Consider the following 15,719-nt stretch of genomic DNA (forward strand, 5'->3'; position numbering starts at 1 on the left):
ACACACACACACACACAGAGACACACACACACACGCGCACACACACACACGCGCACACACTGAATGGGCTGAACCCTCTCTGGACCTCCTCTCTGTCACACTATGCTCCTTAGACCTGGTTTGAAGGCTAAAATGGTTAGAAGTGAGATATATTGTGTTGAATGTTGTGACTATCTATGTGGAATACAGATATTAATGATTTGATATGGAATATCAAATATTCTGAACAAAAATCTAAAAGCAACATGTATAGTGTTGGTCCCATGTTTCATGAGCTGAAATAAAAGATCACAGAAATGTTCCAGACGCACAAAAAGCATATTGCGCTCAAATTTTGTGATCAAATTTGTTTACATCCCTGACGGTGTGCTGGGGACAATAAACAGCCACTCTAAAATGTACAGTTTTGAAACACAACGCAATGCCAAAGATGTCTCAAGCTTTGAAGGTGCGTGCAATTGGCATGCTGACTACAGGAATGTCCACCAGAGCTGTTGCCAGAGAATGTAATGTAAATTTCTCTACCATAAGCTGCCTCCAACATACTTTTAGAGAATTTGGCAGAACGTCCAACCGGTCTCACAACCGCAGATCACGTGTAACCACACCAACCCAGGACATCCACATTCGGCTTCTGTGGGATCGTCTGAGACCAGCCACCCGGACAGCTGATGAAACTGTGGGTTTGCACAACCAAATAATTTCTGCACAAACAGTCAGAAACCATCACAGAGAAGCATATCTGCTTGCTCATCGTCCTCACCAGAGTCTTGACCTGACTGCAGTTCAGCGTTGTAACTGACTTCAGTAGGCAACTGCTCACCTTCGATGGCCACTGGCACGCTGGAGAAGTGTGCTCTTCAAGGATAAATCCCGGTTTCAACTGTACCGGGCAGATGGCGTCATGTGGGCGAGCGGTTTGCTGATGTCAACATTGTGAATATCGTACCCCATGGTGGAGGTTGGGTTATAGTATGGGTAGGCATAAGCTACAGAAAACGAACACAATTGCATTTTATTGATGGCAATTTGAATGCACAGAGATACCGTGATAAGATCCTGAGGCCCATTGTCGTGCCATTCATCCGCCACCATCACCTCATGTTTCAGCATGATAATGCATGGTCCAATGTCACAAGGATCTATACGCAATTCCTGGAAGCTGAAAATGTCCCAGTTCTTCCATGGCCTGCATACTCACCAGACACCAGACACCCATAGACTCCCAAGTGGAGCAGTGGTCTAAGGCACTGCATCGCAGTCCTAGAGGCGTCACTACAGACCTTGGTTCGATCCTGGGCTGTATCGGGAGTCCCATAGGGCGGCGCACAATTGCCCAGCGTCGTCCGGGTAAGGGGAGGGTTTGGCTGGGTAGGCCGTCATTATAAATAAGAATTTGTTCTTAACTGACTTGCCTAGTTAAATAAAGGTTAAATAAATAACTAATTATAATAATGTTTGCATATCTGTATTCCCAGTCATGTGAAATCCATAGATTAGGACCTAATGAATTTATTTAAATTAACTGATTTCCTTAAATGAACTGCAACTCAGTAAAATCTTTAAAATTGTTGCATGTTGCATTTATATTTTTGTTCAGTGTATATAATTGACACCATTGATTAATATTAATTAGCAGCTACCATTTAACAGATCTTTCTTTCTATAAATAAATGGGCCAATGTGTGACATCATGGTCAACATTTCTAAATGGTTTGATATACATTTAAATATAATTTTCTAGCAGAATTAAAGACTAGCTGGGCACAATGAGACCATAACACCACCTACAGTAGCAACAACAAAACACCGACATGTCATTCAAAATGTCACAAGAAACATGGACACCGCATGTTTCTTTGTCATGCCTAGTTGCTAGTTTTTTTTGTGCTTTAGTCAACTTCTCTATAATTTATAGCCATGCTAAACATCCTTGAAGAATGAAAAAGATAAACAACAGCATTTCTATATGTTTTAATAGTTGATATAATACATTAGCATAATACAATGGATTCTGTCAATAAAATCACTGACAATAATAATAACCAATAATGAAATCATTATAATCAGTAAACTCTTCAAGCATTGTGTGTGAGTGTGTATGTGAGTGTGAGAGAGTCTGTGTCTGAAAACTAGCTGTCAAATTCTTGCTTCCTCTGTCCTTGTTTCCTCCACTGCTTGCCTCTCCTTGAGAGTGCATTGTAGCCTGAGGGGAGGAACCTTCACTCCTCTACCCCAATGTGCTTTGAGAGGGAGGTGAAGAATGGGGGAAACAAGGGAAGAATCTCAATTACATTTCCTTGATCCCTCACGTCCTCTCTCCTCGCCTCCTTCTCAAAACCCATTGGAAATGAAGGTGAGAGGGAAGGACCTCTGACATTCTCATCCAGTGGGTTTTGAGAAGGCGACAAGGAGAGAAGATGCAATAAAAGTAGAGCTAGAAATTGGTATATCATATACTACAGTTGAGGAACAATGGGAAAGTAACTTTGCTTTGAAAGTTGATAAACTTACATTTGAGAAAATAACCCAACTTTTGAGAAAATGTCCCTTGAAAGTTTTGGTGCACCTACTGGAGAGCTCTTCTTTGTCTACACCCATTTAGCATCGCTCACGTTCACTTAAGCCTTAGCTCCACCCATCTATTTTAGGATTCACATGTGAGGCCATGTGCTAAACAGAGTGAGTACAGTAGTGTACTAAACAATCAAAGATTTAAAGAGTAAAAGCTGGTTTATACTACGGCTATGTCTGTAGACAGTTGTCGCAGTGACATCATGAACATTCTATTGTCGTCCTACATCAAACTTGTCGTTGTCTTTATGAAATAGCACACAAAAACGACAGGCTGCCTGACATCAGCAGCCTGGTGGTCTAAAATAGCATAACTGGTGTATTTTAACATCAATAAACCCATCCGTTTGAAAAATAAATTAAGTATATGTCAATCTAGCAAACCAGGCAACTAAAAGCAACTTTCTAAACATTGTTTTGGTTTGTTTCTAGCTTGTTAGCTAGCTAGCCAGTGTAAATAATTACCATATCATAGCTGACAATTACTTAACTTTAGCTCATTTTATTAATTATTACATTTAAAAAAACACACAACAAGATCATTATTTAAAAGTTAATGGCGAGCTAATTACAGAAAATAGCTGAGAGTGTGACGAAATAAAAGCAGGGCATTTTACTGGAGAATTTTAGAACTTGGACACTGTTTCTTTAGCCTGACTTTGTATCCTAATTTGACTGGTGCAGGTCATGTTGTTCTTCACATTACCTTCAAATAAAATCAAAGTCTATTTGTCACATGCACAGGATACAGAAGGTGTAAACGGTATAGTGAAATTGTTACTTGAATAGTGAAGTCTTTTTGTATGTAGCTAGCTAGCTAAACAATGAACCATAATCCCAATTTATAACGTTACTACCATGCATGAATCTGCAGGTAGATAAAGCCAACCAATTGGGTTCAATGCTAGCAAGCTAGCTAACATTAAGCTATAATTAGCAATGCAAATGTCTTTCAGAGATATGAATAATATTACTACACAGATCATACATGTAATGTTAGCTAGTGAGCCAGCCAGCTAAAATTAGCTAGCTATCTAACAGTACGCTTTAACTTGCAATGGAAACAACTTTCTGTCAAAATTAGAAGCGTATAATATCTGAAAATGTAGATATCTAGACTCTCTTACCCGTATACATAGATGAACGCCTGAAGGTACCTCTCTGTCACCAGATGCCATGGTTGCCCTTGGTTTGAAGATGTAATCCAGAGAGAGGTGTTATATACAACAGCCTTCTGTGTGTTCTCTTTTCAACTCCCTCCGCATATTTGCAATCAAACAAAATACTTTTCTCCATCTCTTTAGCTATCAATACTCTGCTTCCCCTGGGCATTCCATAGATTATTTTGGATATGTGTGCCCATCAAAACTGTTTTCACACCGTAACATAGGGGGATACGAAATGTTACGAGGTTACAGTGCACTTCCGAGATCGCCATACAAAAAAAGAGTCTGACAGCAATATCCAGGAATATTTTAGTTTTTCAACCACTCTACAAATTTCTTGTTAACAAACTTTAGTTTTGGCAAGTCGTTTAGGACATCTACTAAGTCATTTTTCCAACAATTGTTTACAGACAGATTATTTCACTTACAATTCACTGTAACACAATTCTAGTGGCTCAGAAGTTTAGATACACTAAGTTGACTGTGACTTTAAACAGCTTGGAAAATTCCCGAAATGATTTCATGACTTTAGAAGCTTCTGATAGGCTAATTGACATAATTGGAGGTGTACCTGTGGATGTATTTCAAGGCCTACCTTCAAACTCAGGGCCTCTTTGCTTGACATTATGGGAAAATCAAAAGAAATCAGCCAAGACCTCCGAAAAAGAATTGTAGACCTCCACAAGTCTGGTTCATCTTTGGGAGCAATTTACAAACGCCTGAAGGTACCTCGTTCATCTGTACAAACTATAGTACGCAGGTATAAACACCATGGGACCACGCAGCCGTCATACCGGTAAGGAAGGAGATGCGTTCTGTCTCCTAGAGATGAACGTACTTTGATGCAGAAGTGCAAATCAATCCCAGAACAACAGCAAAGGACCTTGTGAAGAAGCTGTAGGAAACAGGTACAAAAGTATCTATATCCACAACAAAACTCGTCCTATATCGATATAACCTGAAAGGCCGCTCAGCAAGGAAGAAGCCACTGCTCCTAAACTGCCATAAAAAGCCAGACTACAATTTGCAACTGCACATGGGGACAAAGATCGTACTTTTGGGAGAAATGTCCTATGGTCTGATGAAACAAAAATAGAACCGTTTGGCCATAATGACCATCGTTATGTTTGGAGGAAAAAGGGGGATGCTTGCAAGCCGAAGAACACCATCCCATCCGTGGGATGGCGGTGTCATGTTGTGGGGGTTCTTTGCTGCAGGAGGGACTGGTGCACTTCACAAAATAGATGGCATCATGAGAGGGGAAAATTATGTGGATATATTGAAGAAACATCTCAAGACATCTCAAGTTTAAGTTTGGTCGCAAATGGGTCTTCCAAATGGACAATGACCCCAAGTATTCTTCCAAAGTTTTGGCAAAACGGCTTAAGGACAACCAAGTCACGGTATTGAAGTGGCCATCACAAAGCCCTGACCTCAACCTCATAGAAAATGTGTGGCAGAACTGAAAAAGTGTGTGTGAGCAAGGAGGCCTACAAAACTGACTCAGTTACACCAGCTCTGTCAGGAGGAATGGGCCAAAATTCACCCAACTTATTGTGGGAAGCTTGTGGAAGGCTACCCGAAACATTTGACCCAAGTTAAACAATTTAAAGGCAATGCTACCAAATACTAATTGAGTGTATGTAAAATTATGACCCACTGGGAATGTGATGAAGGAAATAAAAGCTGAAATAAATAATTATCTTTACTATTATTCTGATTTCATATTCTTAAAATAAAGTGGTGATCCTAACTGAACTAAGACAGGGAATTTTTACTAGGATTAAATATCAGGAATTGTGAAAAAGTTTACATTTATTTCGCTAAGGTGTATGTAAACTTCCGACTTCAACTGTATCTTTGTTCCCACTTTATATCTTAATGATTTCACATGATAAAAATAGGCAAATTATTATTGTCTATGTAACAGCTCCAAACAGTTTTCCACTAAAATAAATGCTCACTGGTACCATAGTTTAGAACTGTTGAACAGCACTTCTGCCAAACATATTGTGCATATCCAAGGCTTTTCCGCAATGAAAGACGGTGAATCCCACTAAGAGAGAGAGGCGCATAAATGAATGAAAAGAGCACATCTGATGATGAATGCAAGCTATTCTTATGTCTGAAGTCAGAGTACTACAGAAGAGTAGCAAACTCTCCCAAGAGCTCTGGATAGGAGTGATGCTGGGTTCAAAGCTCTATCTATCCAGTATCCTTGTATACAGCTGGCTCTCCTTGATGTTAGTTTTAACTGATTACCCCCTGACTGCGGAGAATCTCTTTGGTAGGGGAAAAGGTTGCGCGCGTTTGATGATTGGCCAAGGCATTTGTTTGTTTGTGTAGCGCTGGTGTCTTTGTGGGCTGTTGTCTGTGTTGCTTGTGGAGAAAGCTAGCCGGCTGATGCTCAGTCACCTCGAGACTCCGATCAATACGCGTTCTGGCGTGGCCACATGACTCAGACCCACCTCATCAGACGGCCACTCAATCAGCAGCCAATAGCAGCCAATCCCCTGGCGGCTATCTTTGAAGCGCCTTGTGGAGTCTTCTGGAGTCTCCCGTGATCTTGATTGTTCCATACCGCCCACTTACTGCCAGCCCAGCTCCTTTTAACTAAACGTAGCCTCCCTCCCACTCACCAAGGCCAATTTGCCTGCATTCTTGTCCTCTGTGTTCTGCGTTCTGTGGATCAATTCAGATACTCCATTTTAAACGGCATACTGAGTCTGGAATGAGATGCTTAATTCAATTAATAGAACGTTGGGGATGTTTTCTGGTACACTGGACACCATGATTTGGGTTTTAGTTGTAAGCACCAGACAACATCGAAACGATAAGCTTCATTCAATGCCGCCGAGGCTCGTCAGATGAAATGTGTCCCAAAGGTCAGGAAACCGGTTTGTGGAACGTTAGCCGACGTGAAACTAACGTGAATATAATTAGGATGTGACCTTGGTTTGGCAACCGACTAGCCAACAAAACCATGAGTACAGTCATGAACTTTGACACCGTTGGGCTGAGTAGGGCAATATTGTTCCTTGTTTTCACAAATTACCCTTGGTGGCCTTTTACGAAGGCAGAGTGGCAGACAATGATGGTTCATGGCTCATCTCCTCCACTTTCCCTCCCTCCACCTTAACACCCTCCCCCCAGACTCCACAACGAGGGGCGCATGCTGGACATCTTCCAGCGTCTCAGCGTGACCGAGGGATCCTTCTTCGTCCCCCGGGACCTGGAGGTGTCCAACCAGGAACTAGACTACATCATCCAGAAGGCCGAGCAGTGGAGGGGCTTCAACGGAGAAAGACGCAAGGTGAGCCAACTAGCCCGCTTAATGTGCCTAAACCCTGACCCCAACCAAACTGGGCTGGCTCGGATATTTTCTTTCCACATTTTCCTTTTCAGCACTGTTTCATTAACTATGGTGGATGCCTAACCAGGCCAGCTCAACTCAGTGGTGTGAGAAGGCCTTTCTTATGACCACAGTACTGTAGCCATGCTCCCTGCTCTCTGCTGTCCTCAAGTCGTAAGTGTTTAATTGGATTAATGGTTGTTTTCTTACTGAGAGGATGAGCAGAAAGACCCTGTTGATACTAATCCATTAGATTGCTCCATCTAACAGGCAGAGAAATTGTGGTTGGTTGTCTGTAACCGCGGGTCATGCCCGCTAGGGTCTAGGACCAAAGGGATATATTCTGTGGGTGAGCTGATTGGTTAGCGAGGGACTTAGAAGAGTGGTCAAGATAGACTCCAGTTATTGTCCATTACTAGATTTAATTTGGACACTTTATTAACGAAGATATTAAGTTCTAAGAAGATACATAGAATAAGCTTATTTTCTATCATTACATTTTCTTTAGTTACATTTCAGAAAGCCAAGGAATTCATCTCAAAGGTCTTTAGCTTCATTCTAATTAGTACAAGATAATTACCAAAACAGAAACTCAGCTAGCGGGCTGCCTGATTAGTCTGTAGAAACCAATTTCCAAAGATATTTCATTAAAGAAAGACTACTCAATCAACACACACACATGCATGCACACACACACACACACACACACACACACACACACACACACACACACACACACACACTGCAACAGGCATTTGGTTAATGTGAACTTAGCATGGACAAGTCGACGTCAGAAGGTTGTGGGTGCAGGAAATTCCAACGTCCCCATGAAATGATTCTCATCTGAGGGAAGCTGTCATCTTCTGACAGGCACTATGGGTCGGTGAGGATGACACAGCGATGACACTGTATTAGCATGTAACCACGGCGGTGGGGAATCTATGCATAGTGATTGAAAATGTGACTTCTGCAGATAAGAAAATAGAACATAGCGATCCAACCCCATTTAATTTATTCTGTACAATTTGTTAGTGGCATACATCTCTTATTAACTTTCCTGCTCTCTCTCTCAAGTTCATACACTCCCAAATGGCTACAGCTTGTACTGTACTGCAGCCTCCCTGTAAAGCCTCCCAAACTATTTAGTGACTTTCTGATGAGATATTATAATACCTGTCAACCGAGGCGAGTGTAAGTGAAAGATAATTGCCACCTCATCGTAAATGCAAAGATTTTGTTCAGATGTTTTGTGGTAGCACACCATTTCAATTTAGACTATGCTGAAGCCAACTATGTACAGTGGGGAGAACAAGTATTTGATACACTGCCGATTTTGCAGGTTTTCCTACTTACAAAGCATGTTGAGGTCTAATTTTTATCATAGGTACACTTCAACTGTGAGAGACGGAATCTAAAACAAAAATCCAGAAAATCACATTGTATGATTTTTAAGTAATTCATTTGCATTTTATTGCATGACATAAGTATTTGATACATCAAAAAAGCAGAACTTAATATTTGGTACAGAAACCTTTGTTTGCAATTACAGAGATCATACGTTTCCTGTAGTTCTTGACCAGGTTTGCACACACTGCAGCAGGGATTTTGGCCCACTCCTCCATAAAGACCTTCTCCAGGTCCTTCAGGTTTCGGGGCTGTCGCTGGGCAATACGGACTTTCAGCTCCCTCCAAAGATTTTCTATTGGGTTCAGGTCTGGAGACTGGCTAGGCCCCTCCAGGACCTTGAGATGCTTCTTACGGAGCCACTCCTTAGTTGCCCTGGCTGTGTGTTTCGGGTCGTTGTCATGCTGGAAGACCCAGCCACGACCCATATTCAATGCTCTTACTGAGGGAAGGAGGTCGTTGGCCAAGATCTCGCGATACATGGCCCCATCCATCCTCCCCTCAATACGGTGCAGTTGTCCTGTCCCCTTTGCAGAAAAGCATCCCCAAAGAATGATGTTTCCACCTCCATGCTTCACGGTTGGGATGGTGTTCTTGGGGTTGTACTCATCCTTCTTCTTCCTCCAAACACGGCGAGTGGAGTTTAGACCAAAAAGCTCTATTTTTGTCTCATCAGAACACATGACCTTCTCCCATTCCTCCTCTTGATCATCCAGATCGTCATTGGCAAACTTCAGACGAGCCTGGACATGCGCTGGCTTGAGCAGGGGGACCTTGCGTGCGCTGCAGGATTTTAATCCATGATGGCGTAGTGTGTTACTAATGGTTTTCTTTGAGACTGTGGTCCCAGCTCTCTTTAGGTCATTGACCAGGTCCTGCCATGTAGTTCTGGGCTCATCCCTCACCTTCCTCATGATCATTGATGCCCCACGAGGTGAGATCTTGCATGGAGCCCCAGACCGAAGGTGATTGACCGTCATCTTGAACTTCTTCCATTTTCTAATAATTGCATCAACAGTTGTTGCCTTCTCAAGAAATAAATATATTTACAGTCCAGTCTAGCAATGTGCCCGTTTCACTTTTAGACATACCAAGTTAGCTAAGGATCTGTGCCATACCAATTTAACTAAGGATCTGTGCTATACCAATTTAACTAAGGATCTGTGCTATACCAAGTTAACTAAGGATCTTTGCCATACCAAGTTAACTAAGGATCTGTGCCATACCAAGTTAACTAAGGATCTGTGCCATACCAAATTAACTAAGGATCTTTGCCATACCAAGTTAACTAAGGATATGTGCCAAACTACACACGGAAAAAGGGTTCCGAAAGTGTTATCCAGCTGTCGCCATAGAACCCTTTTTTGTTCCAGGTAAAACCTGTTTTGGTTCCAGGTACAACCATTTTGGGTTCCATGTAGAACCCTCTGTGGAAATACTTGGAACCAATAAGGGTTCTTCAAAGGGTTCTCCTATGGGGTCAGCCAAATATCCCTTTTTTTCTAAGAGTATATGTATCTGTGCCATACCAAGTCAACAAGTCTCTTTTTTCTTTTTTTTCTCTTCACCTTTATTTGACCAGGTAGGCCAGTTGAGAACAAGTTCTCATTTACAACTGCGACCTGGCCAAGATAAAGCAAAGCAGTGTGACACAAACAACACAGAGTTACACATGGAATAAACAAACATACAGTCAATAACACAATAGAAAAAAATATATATACAGTATGTGCAAATGAGGTAAGATTAGGGAGGTAAGGCAATAAATAGGCCATAGTGGTTGAAGTTATTACAACACAGCAATTCAACACTGGAGTGATAGATGTGCAGAAGATTAATGTGCAAGTAGAGATACTGGGGTGCAAAGGAGCAAAAAAAATATAACAATATGGGGATGAGGTAGTTGGATGGGCTATTTACAGATGGGCTATGTACAGGTGCAATGATCTGTGAGCTGCTATGACAGCTGATGCTTAAAGTTAGTGAGGGAGATATGAGTCTCCAGCTTCAGTGATTTTTGCAAACTTGTGGTCTGTTTAGGTGTGAGATCTTCCTATAGACCAATTGCCTCACAACAACTTTTGTGGGTTAAGCCTATTCATTCAAAGCCAGTATTTCCATACAAGTCAATATAGTTCAATATACAGTATATATATCAAAGTATGTGGACACCCTTCAAATTAGTGGATTTGGCTATTTCCCCCGTTGCTGACAGTTCGAGCACACAGCCATGCAATCTCCATAGACAAACATTGGCAGTAGAATGGCCTTACTGAAGAGCTCAGGTACTTTCAATGTGGCACCATCTTAGGATGCCACCTTTCCAACAAGTCAGTTCATCACATTTCTGCCCTACTGGAGCTTCCCCGGTCAACTGTAAGTGCTGTTATTGTGAAGTGGAAACGTCTACAACGGCTCAGCTGCAAAGTGGTGGGCCACACAAGCTCACAGAACGGGGCCGCCGAGTGTTGAAGTGTGTAAAAATTGTTGGTCCTCGGTTGCAACACTCACTAGGGAGTTCTAAACTTCCTCTGGAACCAATGTCAGCACAAGAACTGTTCGTCGGGAGCTTCATGAAATGGGTTTCCATGGCTTGAGCAGCCGCACACAAGCCTAAGATCATCATGCACAATGCCAAGCATCATCTGGAGTGGTGTAAAGCTCGCCGCCATTGGACTCTGGAGCAGTGGAAACGCGTTTTCTGGAGTGATGAATCACGCTTCACCATCTGGCAGTTCTTCTGAAGAATCTGGGTTTGGCAGATGACAGGAGAATGCTAGGTGCGAACTGTAAAGTTTGGTGAAGGAGGAATAATGGTCTGGGGCTGTTTTATGGTTTGGGCTAGGCCCCTTAGTTCCAGTGAAGGGAAATTTTAACGATACAGCATACAGTAACATTCTAGACAATTCTGTGCTTCCAACTTTGTGGCAACAGTTTGGGGGAGGCCCGTTCCTGTTTCAGCATTACAATGCCCCCCGTGCACAAAGTGATGTCCATCCAGAAATGGTTTGTCGATCGGTGTGGAAGAACTTGATTGGCCTGCACAGAGCCCTGACCTCAACCCCATCGAACATCTTTGGGATGAATTGAAACGCCGACTGCGAGCAAGGTCTAATCGCCCAACATCAGTGTCTGACCTCACTAATGCTCTTGTGGCTGAATGGCAGCAAGTCCCCGCAGCAATGTTCCAACATCTAGTGGAAAGCCTCCCAGAAGAGTGGAGGCTGTTATATCAGAAAAGGAAGGACCAACTCCATATTAATGCCCATACTTTTGGTCATGTAGTGTAGTGTAGTTCATCAATCGTTGTCTCCTGCATGAGATGGAGCTAATGTGCAGGTGAGACGATACTCCCCACCTTGAACCGTCCTCATGCACCTCCCTGAACATTACATGAGATACAGTCTCAGTTAATACAGTTGGTAGTAATACTAATTAGTTTGGCTTGTTTATTGGATAGAAATTGGGCCTCCGTTTTTCTGGCGACTTTGAGAGAAATTAGGGCCCAAAGTTTATGATTAAGAAAATGCTTAATTTAGCCTGATGGCCTCTAACAGTTGTCCTACTAAGTCTTCCCTATATTACGTAGATTTCCTCGCTGCACTGCAACAATTACAGCATACTTAATATTGTCCCTAATTTGGCTTTATTAAACTGATAAAATGCTAACGCATTAAACACATTTGCCAGCGTGATTAAAATATAGGGTTATTGCATTTTATGATTTTTACATTATTCAGGCCGGCGATTTTTCACAGAAATAAGATTGGCCGTGCCATTATTTCATCATTATTGGAGCAATTTCTCCTGTGCAAAAAAGGGTCACTTTCCTAACTCAGCAAAGACATATCCCTATTAAACTAATTTGCCTACATGCAAATTTTTGTCATTTTTCCCTCGTTAACTATTTATCAGAGACAGGAAAAAAATATATTCATGAAGGAGAGAGGGGAGCAGCCCGACAGAGCTGAAACTAATATTTTGCAACTCTAATGATTTTTTGCATCCTTAATTAGATAGAATAAGGTTGATATGATTAGGTCAGGATGTAGTGTTTTTCATTAAAAATACATTTCAGAAACTGTATTCCAAATGTGCCCTTGCAATTAAATAATGAATCCAACGAGTTTCTTATTACGGACCCAATTAATATGAGAGGGAAGGGCGTAATTTTAATAACAATGGGCCACGAGGCCTTCATTAACCAAGAGAGGAGGGAAGAATGGATAAAGAAATAGAGGAGAAAAGATATTCACAGGTACAGTATAGTGATGGTGTGACGGGACATAGAAAGTTTTAAGGGTCAAGCAAGGTGATGACAAAGGGTCAATGACTTGATTTGACCATTTATCTTCGAGTCCCCAGTCACAGTTCGTGCTAGCAAGAATATCAAACTAAACAAAGACAGCCTCAAGGGCAGACATATTTAATTTACTCTCTGATAGAATGTGTGTTAAGTACACGGTTGAACACTCACTCTTAACACAATCCAACACAAGGAAATGAGAGAGGTTAATGACAACGTTGACTAAAACCAGTTTTCTCTCAGGGTGCCCTCTGCCATAACATGGGGCGCGATCCTTCCTACCTTTTTACTGTACATGTGATGTTTCCCTCCAGCTCTGAAACAATAAAATAATAATCCACATTCAATAACAAATCTGCAAATGGCCCTATTATTATCAAACTTGTAATTTTCATGATCATAAAACATAATCTAATTTTACTTTCTTACTTACCAATGAACTTTATATTACACCTCACTATTCTTCCAGGCCTTACAGTATACGATCAGTTCTATTGCCGTAAGTTTGAATATGACTTAAAGGTGGTGGCATCAGATAAAAGCACCAGCTGTTGAGCTGATCCAAAGTGGGTGAGTGGGCCTACACTCATACCTGAGTTGGAATTCGATCTGAACACTTGCGGAGGAAGCAGTAGGATGAGTTTTCATTAAATTCTTATCATCTAGCTAGTGTCAATGATGGTGGTTGATAGATACACCCACTCGCTGATGTCATCGCTTACGATCGATTAGATCAGCTACATCGGCACCTTTCCTAGTTCTAGTTCTCCAGGGAAGTTACAACAGAAGCCAGGCTAACTGCCTACTGCATTAGTTGGTTAGCACACCGTTGTGGGAGTCTACTGCAACCGAAAACTCATAGTGGAGCTCAGTTGGTAATGAGCACATTAATTATGGAAAAGCACTGATGCAGATGGACCTAATTAATTGTCTGCCGTCACCCTCTTGATTACTGTACCTGGAAGGGAGGTGTTAATTTCGGTAATACTTAAGCAGGTACGCAAACAGTTGTGTCAGAGTGGGGGCTGTGACAGTGACTGAGGAGAGCCCTACCTCACTAGAGTCATTGTCACCGTCGTTATTCACCAGAAGTTTCCGGGTGACATTGTGCTAATGGAAGTTGTCGTCTCGACGATGGCCCCAGAGATGTTTTCGCAACTGAACGGCGGTCGACAACATCGTGGCGGCGGCGTTTGTCTCCGTATGTCTAGGTAATGGGTTACCTTGTGCGAATTTGGGGAACACCCAAGGTGCTTTGCAAAACATGCTTGTGGGGGGTAAACCTGTTGAGGTTTGGATGGCACAGATTGGAGCTCTAATGATAACTGGGACTGTGCTTCTCTTTCTTTAATCATGTGAGAGGGGACTATGTGTGGTCTCCCTAATCTATACTAGTCCCTCATGTTACCACTTGATCAGATTTCAGCTTCACTCGACGTAACTTCTTACCCATTGGAATTACCATAACAACCTTTTGAGTTGAGTTGAGCATTGAAATGGTTATTCTCTTTATCCGATATCTGAGCCTTTGGTAAAGGTTTTAGCCAATCTGTTTTACCCCTCAACAATGTCCTCTGCATGATCTACCTCAAAACAATGCTGCAGCCCCTCTCGATTCAGAAGACTCCAAAGCAGACGGTCAGAAGGTATTGTTGATGTTCACCACACTCTCTGAACCTTGCCATTTTGGCTTCCCCATTCCTGCTCTTCACTTATGTACAGTAAAGTGAGACTTTAAAGGGGCCCCGAGAGACGACCACCTCCACCGCTAAGGGAACAAGGCCATCACCCCAAACCAGGGGAGCATTAGCCCATGACGAGAAGCCCAGGAACCGCTTGTCAGTGGAACAATGGCCCAGAGAGCCCCCCTACAGGAACCCAAAACAGGAACGCAGGAAGTGGAGAGGAGTTGATATGTCACCGCGGTAATATAGGAGGGGTCATCTGGAGTCGATGGGGGTAGTGTTGGGGGCAGGGAGATATGGGGATCACTGAGGGCAGTTCCCACATCACCCCTCACCCCTCTCATCCCACACCCGACCCTGCCATAGAGTGGGGGCTGTGTGTGTGTGTGTGTGTGTGTGTGTGTGTGTGTGTGTGTGTGTGTGTGTGTGTGTCTGTCGCATTAGGTCCGAGAGTGGCTTCTTCAATTACAGGGGGCTATTAGTGGACAGTGCTGTGAGCCTCCGTGGCCCGGGGCTACAGCAGCCAGCCAGGCAGGCACAGGGAACAGGAGCACAACCACTCCACTCGCCGCTGCATTAGAGTGCTCAATATGAGATGTGACTGCAAAGGGTACATGCCTGTGTTGGTGAAAAGGTCACAGACTTTGGGGGGCAGTAATGTGTGAAAGCGGTGCAGTCTCACAATGGTTAAAGAAAGAAAAAAAAAATATAGAAGCACTCACTCAGCAAACCCCCCCCCCCCCCCCCCCCGCCCCTCTACTCACAAAACGCTGCAGCCCTGTCTCCATTTTTTAGTATCGCCGCGTTCACCCAGGGCTACTCTGATTCGCCGAAGATCCTCGGAAAAAGCGTCTGCTTTGCTTCGCTTTTGGAAATTCTAGGCCTTTGCCTAAAAAGAGATGCAGCCATTGTTGTAATTGTGTAACACCTCAAACTGAAGAATGGGCGGTCAGTTTGTGTGTCTCTGACACTGAACCGTCCCTGTGTTGGCTTTTTTTTTGTGCTCCCCATGTCTCCTCCCAGGCCCATAGAAACAGAGGCATCGGTTCGCGTTTGAACTCGTCCGTGTGAACGTTTAATTACTGGGAGTGTCAGCCTCTGCTTAATATGTCCCTCACCATTAATCCAGGAAGAGGATATTATTATCTCTTCTCCTCCCTAAACCCTGGGCAGGCTTTTCTCTGGGAGTCTGAGATGGAGAGAGTAATAGAGAAGGAGAGAAAGAGGGAAAG

At 42.8% G+C, this 15,719-nt stretch overlaps 1 protein-coding gene across 1 annotated transcript in view; it reads left to right on the plus strand.

The window, feature by feature from the left end:
• The window catches only part of ofcc1 (orofacial cleft 1 candidate 1), a 102,397-nt gene that overhangs the window by 71,695 nt on the left and 14,983 nt on the right, over positions 1–15,719 (plus strand). The window contains exon 19 of the mRNA XM_090199082.1: positions 6,894–7,053. Within this exon, the coding sequence (XP_090055208.1) occupies positions 6,894–7,053 (160 nt within the window). The remainder of the gene's footprint in view (positions 1–6,893; positions 7,054–15,719) is intronic.

This window comes from Oncorhynchus mykiss, chromosome 15, assembly GCF_057628025.1.
Source record: "Oncorhynchus mykiss isolate SJ-2025 chromosome 15, ASM5762802v1, whole genome shotgun sequence".
Classification (NCBI taxonomy): domain Eukaryota; kingdom Metazoa; phylum Chordata; class Actinopteri; order Salmoniformes; family Salmonidae; genus Oncorhynchus; species Oncorhynchus mykiss.